Source organism: Physeter macrocephalus, chromosome 14 (assembly GCF_002837175.3).
Source record: "Physeter macrocephalus isolate SW-GA chromosome 14, ASM283717v5, whole genome shotgun sequence".
Lineage (NCBI taxonomy): Eukaryota > Metazoa > Chordata > Mammalia > Artiodactyla > Physeteridae > Physeter > Physeter macrocephalus.
The window spans coordinates 48,634,792-48,644,535 of record NC_041227.1 but is presented as its reverse complement, the minus strand read 5'-3'; the positions used below and the strand labels follow the sequence as shown (position 1 = coordinate 48,644,535).

Here is a 9,744-nt window from a genome sequence, read left to right as displayed (position 1 = left end):
TTCCAGAGTTGATAGATATCCACTTCTTTTTTTTTTTTTTTTTTAGGAGAAACTGATAAAACATATTTAAGTCTCTGAATCCCTCTGGATTCCAATCCTCCTCACCTGTTTGGTGGCAGGAGTGAGGAAGGGACCTAGCTTCCTGCTTACCCTGCACCCCTGCCCCCAGCTCCCTGCTCAGTTGGGGGTCCACAGGCTCTGGGCCAACGGGTGTCCAGGGGACACGGGTGCTCTTTCTCTAGTCACTGGAGTCATCAGGAGCCCAACTTTCCCCGGCGTCCCCACTTTCTGATCACCTCTTGACTTTTGTTGCTTGCTTGATTTCAAGGCACAGCCTTCTTAGAATTGGCTTTTAAAAACAAAGGCAGAGAAAACCGAGAAGGACCTGAGAGTAAGTGGTCAGCCCAGAAGAATCTGAAAGGCCTCTGAGATCCCGGAAATTAATCATCAGGTGCCTGGAGAAATGTGGTTGCCCTGATGTTTTGAAACACTTTCCAAAGTTTATGATTAGACATTTTTGATTTAATTCTGTCTTGTCGTCTCCTCCACACCGTTCACCTTGATGTTCCCCGTAACTGGACAGTGCTGGGCACCCAACGTGCTCAAAAAACACTTGCGGACTGAATGACCGATGATTCTAGAATCCCTCATCCCATACTCTGCTCCTCCCTCCCCGAGGGACCCCACTCGCCCAGACACCCCACCGGGAACTCCGGGACACAGGACGGAGGGGTCGCGGAGGAGGGACAGGGGAGGCAGGTGGGCGAGAAAAGGCGGGCCAGCGCCTGGGTGGCAGTCACGAATTCAGGGTGACGCCTTCTCCCCCTCACAGGGCTGATGGAGAAGCAAAGTGAGAATTGGGGGGAGGGGGTCAGGAGAGGAGGACAACGGACGGTGGGAGTGCTCGCGGTGTGTGTGTGGGGGGGAGCGGTGGGAGGAATGGGGAGAAGAGGGACAGTGAGTAGGTGAGAGACACCCCCACCCGCCCCCCCGCCAGCATCCTGCCCGGCCCGCCCGGCGCTGCTGCCGGCGGCCACTAGAGCGCAGAACTGCGCTGACCAGGAGCTCCCGCGAAGGCCAAGGCAAGAGCGCGGGGGTTGCCTGACACCCAACCCAGCCCCGGAGCCCGCGACCCAGGCCCCGACTACCCCCCGGGGCGCACCGTAGCACACCCAGGCCACGCTCGCACCCACTGCGCAGGCGGGGGGTTGAGGCAGGGCTCTGCCTCTTATCCTGCTTTCCCCACCCCAGTTCTGGAGGGGATCTGCCGGTCCTGGTCCCTTCCTCCGGCCCCAATCCGAACCCGCCGCCTGGGCGGGCAGTGGCCGCCGAGACCCGACTCCGCCTCTGACGTCAGCCCCGTGCCCCAAATAACTTCTTCCGGGAGCCGCTTCCGTGGCGGCCGCAAGTCCCGGACACAGCCAGCCGCGCCCAGGGCAGGGTCACCCGGGGACGGTCATCCCGGCCCGGCCTTCCCAGAACCAGCTTCCGCCCCGCCCACCCCGGCCCTCGGGTTCCGGGAAGCCACCCCTCTGCCCCCGGCCCAGAGGAGGAGGGTGCCGCCCCGGGGACGGGAGGGAGGCAGGGGGAGGGAGGTCATGGCCACCTTGGGGCCGGTTCTGGGACTGCTGGGACCAAGTTCCTGGACGGAAGGCCGGTGAGAGCGCTGGGGTCGACTGGGGACCCCGCTCCGGACTCCTTTCCTCTCTCCTTTGTTCCATAAGCACAGGTGACCTGGACTTTTCCGTGCCCATCCCCCCTCCCCCCAAAGTGTAAGCCCCAGTCCTGGACTCTGTTTCATTCACTGATGTCCGGTACATAGTAGATGCTCAATAAATATGAATGAACAAATGAATGAATGAAACAGGGAGGGTCTCATGGGTGGACTGTAGTCAGCTTATGTGGGGCCTGTGGTCAGTTGGGGGATGCAGTCAGCCATGGTGGGGGTTGGAACCCCATGCCACAAGCACCTAAATGGGGCAGATGCACCTTGGCCCCCAAACCCCAAGGTGTCTTAGGGTGAGGGGTCTGGCCCCTTGGGGTTCAGGGCCAGGTCATGGAGGAGTCGGGGTTCTGGGGTGCCTCCTTCCTGCTGAGAGGAACTGGGCGGGCCAGGCTGACAGGTCCAGCGGCATAGCCGAGCTGACACTCATCTCCAGCATATAACCCCACTTCATGAAGCCCCGAATGTTGTGCTAGTGTTCACGGAGCTCCTGCCACTGCTGTCCCCTGCCCAGCAGGCACTCCAGCCAGGCCAAGACCATGAGGCAGGTGCCGGCTGTGGCCCTGCTCCTGCTCCTGCTGCTGCTGCGGTTTGGTGAGTCCTAGAGGCTGCAGGGCCCCTCTCTCCTACCTGGAGCTGTAGTTAAGCCCCCCACTCCCTGGCGAGGCCTGGGGCTGCAGCACGGGCCTCTCCTCCCTGTCCCAGGGGGAAGGTTCCAGACGTCCCACCTGGGGGAGTGAAGTGGGGAAGACTGGATGGGGGTGTGGATGCAGGCCCGGGAGGAGTCCAGAGGCAGTAACCATAACCCTGCTCCCCTTGCCTCGGGCAAGCACGGCCAAGCTCTGGGCTTGGCGCTTCTGCTTCCTCTCATCTGGGCCTCTCTCCCTTCTCCAAGGGCTGCATGGGTGCAGGATCTGAACTCGAAACCGCTGCCCTCCAATCCCTGGGCCACTGTCCGCTGGGCCCGGTAGGGGTAGCTGAGCTGCTGCCTGAGCCTGGGAGCCTCGGGAGGCTGGTGAGGACTTAGCAGGGAGCAGGGGGACAGGGGTGCAGGCTCCAGCTCCCACCAGAGAGGGAGGGTATGGGAGGAGCAGGCCCTGAAACCCTGTCCACTCTCCCAATCATGGGTCAGGGTTAGCAGGTGCCAGCCAGGGGGCCCCACCTGCAGGCCCCTCCCAGTGGGCGGGCTGCTCTCTGCCAGGGAAACTCTCCCGCATTCCTGGGCCACCTCACTTCCCTGTCCTTAAGTCACCTCCCAGGGCCAGGCCGGGTCACCCCAGGCTGCAACTCAGCCAGGGCTTCAGGCTTTCCACCAGGGGAGGAGGGCACAAGGGCGGCATCTTGGTGGGGAGGCCCCAGCCTCCCTGGGTTCCACAGGGCCTCCCCAGGTCTCGCTGCCCAGCCTACCTCTCCTGGCTTCCTGGTTCAAGAACCACAGCTTTCTTTGAGGGAGCCCATCTCCACCAGGGTGTGTAACACCGTGATTGCTCCTGGTGGGTTGAGAAACCAAGGTCATCGCCAAAATGGAAACAGCGGCCTGCACTTGGCTCTCAAACAGCTGTGACCAGAGGCCTGAACTTCTTCACACTGTCCTTGCCCCTCATCCCTGGCTGTTCCCTCCTAGAGCCTTGGGTCTCTCCTATCCCCACTAGCAACTAGCTACAGGAGCATGAGGGCCCTGGGCCCAGAGGAGGGGCCTGACACCCCCACCAGCTCACCCAGCCCCTATAGGACGCCCACCCTGCAGAGCCCAGGTCTCCACATCACCCCTTCCCGGTCAGCCGTGCTCCCACAGCTGCTCCCATTCTCTCCCTCTTATACATTCCCCGGGCTCAGGCCCCCTGGATGTGGGCTCTGCCTTCACAGAGCTCCTGAGCCCATAGGTGAGATGAGACAACAATTCTACCCCCAGGGCAAGGTAAGCAGAGCTCTGTGAGGCCAGGCGGGAGGACAGAAAGCTCAGAAGAGGGAGCCAGGCTTCCCAGACAGTGCAAGCAAGGAGGGCTGCCTGGAGGAGGAGGCATTTCAGTTAGGCCTGATCTGGATTAGGACCATATAGAATCTGGATTTGTAGACACCAGGAGGAAAGGGGTGCTGTGGGCAAACATTCAGAGGCCGGAGGCTCAGTCCAAATGAGAAGCAGAGTTGCATTAGGCTGGGGTGAGGAAGACTGCAGAGCTCCAACGGGGTGGGGGGTGGGTGTGCTGCCAGGCAGGGTGCGAGTGCCCTTGATCCTGGGAGCAGGCAGTGGAGGATCCATCTGCATGTATGGGAGGGGGGATGGCTGTGGGGAGAATCTGGACAAGACTCTGGAAAGGTCCCACAGGGAGGGAACAAGACTGAAAGCACGTTAATGCCGTTAATGCTGGCGAGGACAAGGTGAATGGGAGCATCTTGCCAGCAGAAGCATCAGCCTTAGAAAGAGCATGGGGTCTGGTGTTATCAATCTAATTAAATCATATTATACTAAGATGAGGGGCTGGAGGGAACTGCCCTCCTGGGGGCATTTGCATTTTAAAAAGGCACCTCATTAACACAAATCAATGTCCAGGCAGAATTCCTGCTCCCCCCACCCCCTGCTGGCCTGGGCTGACTACTTCCACCCTCATATTTCTGCTTGGCACCTCTACTTTGAAGAGTGGCCAGTCCTGCCTGTGCCTCCTCAGCCCCCTCCTCCTCCTCTTGCTCCAAGCACAGCTCCCCCCCACAACCGCTTCTTCATCCAGCACCCTCAGCATTGGGGAGTGCACCCCTTAGACTGCAAGAATGGGGGTCCCGTAAAAATCCCCAGGGTCCTTGGGCACCCCATAGAGAGGCATGGCTCAGCCTGGTCGTTTCCTGTTCCCAGGGCCCCTCAGCTGCCTGGGACTGGTTACCAAGAGGGGCTGGTGTATAGGGGGAATACTGAGGGCTGAGGTGGGGAGAGGCTGTCCTGAGCCCCCCACCCCAGCTCTGATCAGATCTGCCCCCAGTGAACCAGATATGCGAGTGGGGCTCTCTCTACAGGGTGGGTATTTCTGGAGTGTTGCTGGCACTGGGCTGGGGACTGTCGGCCTGGCTGGGGTTTCTGGGCTGGGGGGGTGGGTCCTGTCAAAGCCAAGTAGCAGGCCCTGTGCGTATGTCCAGAGACATGGGGGCAATGGATCCTGGGGAGATGGAGGCCATTACCGAACGGTCCCACCCTCACCCCTCCCCTGTCCCTCCCATGGGCAGGGGTGCCATGGCCCAGCAGGGTGCCCTGGGCTCCAACTGCAAGCATGGAATGTCTCAGAGAGGGGTTGGCTCTTGGGAATCTGGAATCTTGGGAGGACTGACACACGACCACTGGCTGGCCTCTCTCTACTCCCCCGAGACCCGAGTAGCTGGGCTGTCACCCCAGGACTCCAGCCAGACATGGAGCCTCGCTCCCTCTATCTCGTCCTTCATCCCAACCCCAGGCTGGTGGAGAGGGGTGGGGAGGGAGACCCCACAGCACCAGGGCCGAAGGCTGGATGCTCCGCAGAGCTTCCAACCAGGACGAGTGTGGGGTGTGGAGGGAAGGCCCTGTGGGGACAAGAAGGAGCCCTCCTGCCCCAAACAGGAGAGTCAGCCCTGACAGGGTCCCCTCATTGGCATCTCCTAATTGTTTCCCCCTGTGGCAAGGGGCTTGTCTGCCCTTGCAGGTGAGCTCTGGCCCACAGGCCTGGCCTGTACACATCTCGGGGGCCAGACCTGTGGGGAAATGAAGGCCGCTGGCCTCTCCTGCCGGGTCCCCCTGTGGGCTGTCCTGCTGAGTCCTCAGGAGGTTGCGTGTGGAGCAGATGAGGGGCTATGCTGACCAGCAGTGGTTGGGGGGGCGGGGAGGAGCAGACCTCAGCTTCAGCTAAGTTGGCTGATCACCCTCTTTTTTCTCATTTCCAGGGACTCAGGAGGCTGAGGCATTAATTGGTAAGCATCCAAGTCCCCTGGGTCGGGGGATAGGAGTGGGCTTGTCTGAGAGCTACAAGACTAATCAGAAACCCACACCCTCACACACCCCCGGAATGAGACCCAGAATGAATGGGCCGGGCACAGGGAATTCCACAGTGTGGGAAAGTTGTGGAGCCCAGGCAGGAGTGGAGGGGGAAGGTCTGACACACAGTGTAGGTGGCACAAGAGGGCCATCAAGGCAGGAAGCATGGAGAAGGGGGGCAGGGAAAGCAACAGAAAAGAAGCTAAAGACAGAGTTGGAAGACCACTCACCTACCCCACGTGGGACCCTCCCAACACCCACTGACCTTCCGGGAGCCCGTTTGTCAGGCTCTGTGTTAAGACCTTTACCCGTGTTATCTCACTCCCTGCCCCAGGTAGGTCTGATGTCACCATTTCACAGGTGAAGGGAGTGGGGCCCATGGGGGTGGGGGACTTTCCCACAGCTGGGAAGGGTCTGCCTGTGTCAGAGGCTGACCTGATGCCCAGGCCTCTGACTTGCCTAAGGTCCCCAAGCAGGTCAGGGGCAGGGAGGCCAGGAAGTGAACAGAATGTGAAAGTGTGGGTTTGGGGGTATGGAATCAGAGTCGATGGAACTGGCCCCCAGTGAGCGCACCCCTGGCTGTGTTCCCCTAGCCTGCGGGAGCCCAAGGATGCTGAACCGGATGGTGGGCGGGCAGGACGCCTTGGAGGGTGAGTGGCCATGGCAGGTCAGCATTCAGCGAAATGGAAGCCACTTCTGCGGGGGCAGCCTCATCACAGAGCGGTGGGTCCTCACCGCAGCGCACTGCTTCTCCAAGTGAGTTGGCTGAGCCCCCACGCTCCCCCTCCACAACCCCTCGCCAGCACAGCCAGCCTCCCTCCCCACCAGGCGCGCAGATAATGCAGACAGAACACCTCCCACACCTCCCCAACCCCGCAAAACGCCCAGCAAAACGCCCAGCTTCAGCACCGCGGACAGCGCCGACCCGCTGCAGTGTGGGGCGCTCAGGCTGACCACCTATGGGGGGCGGGTTCCGTCTGCATTATCTGAGCTTTCCCTACCAGAGAAAGCTGGCCCCTACCTGGGGCCAGCTTCCAGCAGCAACCCCTGCTTCCCGGCTCTCGCTCCCAGGACTCCAGCCAGACATGGAGCCTCGCTGGGAGGGGTACACTCCCCTACTGCTGGTCTCACCAGTGAGGTGCTTTGCCAGACCTGGGGCCTGCCCCTGCCGATGCTGGCAGGCTCCTCCCATGCCCTGGCCCTCTTCCCTGTCCCCCTCTCACACCTCAAATCCAAGACACTCCCTTTCTGGCTGGGACTCTGGGTACAGGTGGACTAGAGCAGAATGGCCTTAAGGTCACCTATGCCGTCCCTAACCAAAGGGCCAAGTCACCCAACCCCTACTACCATACTATGACCCACCTGGTCCTAGACCTTCAGGGTTTCCCAAGCATCTTGGCTCTTGCCTCACCACAGCTCTGCAATTCTTTTAAAACCTCACATCTTAAGTTCAGATATTCGGGCTCAGAGGGAGTAGGCGGCTTGCCTAAAGCTAGGCCCAACCCCCAGATGCACCCCGGTGGGTGACCATCTCCTTCAAACTTCAAAGCAAGCCTTTCAGGTGGGGACTGTTAGTATCCCCATTTTACAGACAAGGAAACTGAGTAACAGAGAACTTGCTGGGTGACTTGCCCAAGGTCACTGGGCTGGCCGGGGTATAGCTGGGAATTAAAGTCAGGAATTAAAGCTGCTTCAGCTTCTACCCGCTTACCCACCTCATCCTGATGTATGTCCCACTGGAGATTACTTTTTTGAAGACAATGTGCAGAGAGAGATGTTGGTACCATGGGGGGCCTGGAGGGAGCCCAACTCCTCCCTCTTTCCCGTCTTCATTTAACTTCCACCAACTCCACCTGTGAAGCCCTTGTGGGGCTGCCTCACACCAGCTCTCTGCTCTCCCACCAGCACCTCTGAAACATCCCTGTACCAGGTCCTGCTGGGGGTGCGGCAACTGGTGAAGCCAGGGCCGCACGCCATGTACGCCCGGGTGAAGCGGGTCAAGAGCAACCCCCTGTACCAAGGCATGGCCTCTAGTGCCGATGTGGCTCTGGTGGAGCTGGAGGCACCTGTGACCTTCACCAATTACATCCTCCCTGTGTGTGTGCCTGACCCCTCAGTCGTCTTTGAGACGGGCATGAACTGCTGGGTCACCGGCTGGGGCAGCCCCAGTGAACAAGGTAATGGGGCAGGGCCAGGAGAGAATGCGGGACATGCCTAGAGAAGCCAGCGTGGGGGCCACTCTGAACCAACAATCTTTTTCTGTTGATATTGGTGCACATGTTCTCTACTCAAATGGGTGGAGTAGGTATGGGAAAGGGGCAGCAGACTCAGGAAGAGGAGCCATGGGGAAGTGGAGAGTGGGGAATAGAAAGAGCCCAGGCTGGTGGGTGGGAGGAGGGAAGAAGGAATTCTGTCCCACAAAGCCCCCAGCCAGAAGAGAAGGTCTAAACACAAGCAAGAAACAGGGAGGGACAGAGTTGTGGTTCTCGAGAACCCAGGGCCCTGGAGTCCTTAGTAAGACTGTCCACTGAGCCGCAGGCTGTGTCTCCCCTCCCTAGACCACCTGCCCAACCCCCGGATCCTGCAGAAACTTGCTGTGCCTATCATTGACACACCCAAGTGCAACCTGCTCTACAGCAAGGATTCCGAGTCCGGCTTCCAGCCGAAAACCATCAAGGACGATATGCTGTGTGCTGGCTTCGCTGAGGGCAAGAAGGACGCCTGCAAGGTAGGGACCAGGGTGGGCTGTGCCAAGGCTGAGCCCTGCTCCCCAGGCCCCAGTCAAGGTGGAAGCCAGCCCACCTGGGACAAGGGATAAGGCCCCAGGAGGTGGGCCCATGGGGTCCAGACAGGGCTGTGCATTTGACCAGCTGGGAAAGCAGATTCCTGGACCCTACCCGGGGAAGTCAGGCAGCAGGTCTGCAGTGGGACCCAGGAAACTGCATTTTCAACACACTCTCCTGAGGTGAATCAGGGTGGATAGTCTGGGGATGCTACAGAAATGGGCACCCCAGGTCAGAGAGGAAGGACTGGGTGGCGGGGGGGGGGGGTCCTGGGCAGGGAAGAACAGATAAAGGGAGGCAGACAGGCATGTGCGCACCCATGTAGCTGCAAAGCCTGGCTCTTGGGCCTCTGTGGACTCTAACAGTACCTCTTCTTCACCTGCAGGGAGACTCGGGGGGCCCCCTAGTGTGCCTTGTGGGTCAGTCATGGCTGCAGGCTGGGGTGATCAGCTGGGGTGAGGGCTGCGCCCGCCGGAACCGCCCAGGTGTGTATATCCGGGTCACCTCCCACCATAACTGGATCCATCGGATCATCCCAGAACTGCAGTTCCAGCGGGCTAGCTTGGGTGGCCAGAAGCGGGACCCTCGGGGCCAGCAGCCCCTCGGTCGGAACTTTGCACCCTGCCTGGCAGCCCATGCCATCCTCCTGGTCCTCATGGCCCTGCTCACCTTCCTCTGAGCTGCGCCCAGGCCAGTGGGAAGGTGGCGCCCCGGGGCCTATGGTGTACATTTGTAAATAGCTCTCCAATTCTCCCTACTCTCTAATGCCCACTTATTTTTATTTATGTTCACTCTCCAATAAAACCCCAACCTCAGTGCTGGCTGCCTGGGTGTGGACCCTCGGGGAAGGAGGGGGCCAGTGCTGGGCAGGGGGTGTGGCGGACGAGGCTCCCCAGTGGAAGGAGCTACAGCAGGCACACTGGAGGCTAGATGTCACCGAGTCCTGTGACACCTGTGGCCTGACCCCCTCACAGGGGCTTCCCTGCTCCCCCCTGCCTCAGCATTCTTCCCAACGTGGTCGTCACCATGAGTATTGCCAAGGTGTGCCCTGTGCTGGATACTGGGGGCAGCAACAGATACCGGCAGGGGGCCCGGCAGAGGGTCCTGAAGGAGGGGGGCTCTGCGGGTGTGGGGGAGCACAGCCCCCACTGCCTATGTCTGAATCACCCTGAACTTCTCTTGGCTGTCACAAAGAGGAGGCAAGGCCCAGGCCACTCGGGGCCGTGGAGGTCGGCAGGACAGGCCCC

General features: G+C 60.3%; 1 protein-coding gene across 1 annotated transcript; it reads left to right on the top strand.

Moving 5' to 3' along the window:
- The first annotated feature begins 1,859 nt into the window (after positions 1–1,859).
- Positions 1,860–9,309, top strand: LOC102976847 (serine protease 27). Its single transcript, XM_055090769.1, has 6 exons — positions 1,860–2,317; positions 5,624–5,650; positions 6,308–6,470; positions 7,620–7,891; positions 8,273–8,442; positions 8,883–9,309. Exons 1-6 carry the CDS (start codon positions 2,263–2,265, stop codon positions 9,174–9,176), a joined length of 981 nt encoding a protein of 326 aa, XP_054946744.1. The 5' UTR covers positions 1,860–2,262; the 3' UTR covers positions 9,177–9,309.
- The last annotated feature ends 435 nt before the right edge of the window (positions 9,310–9,744 follow it).

Coding starts and splice junctions, on each gene's coding strand:
- LOC102976847 (XM_055090769.1), top strand. CDS start 2,263: ATGAGGCAGGTGCCGGCTGTGGCCCTGCTCCTGCTCCTGCTGCTGCTG. Junction 6,471..7,619: donor GCAGCGCACTGCTTCTCCAA/GTGAGTTGGCTG, acceptor CTCTCCCACCAG/CACCTCTGAAACATCCCTGT. Junction 8,443..8,882: donor GCAAGAAGGACGCCTGCAAG/GTAGGGACCAGG, acceptor CTTCACCTGCAG/GGAGACTCGGGGGGCCCCCT.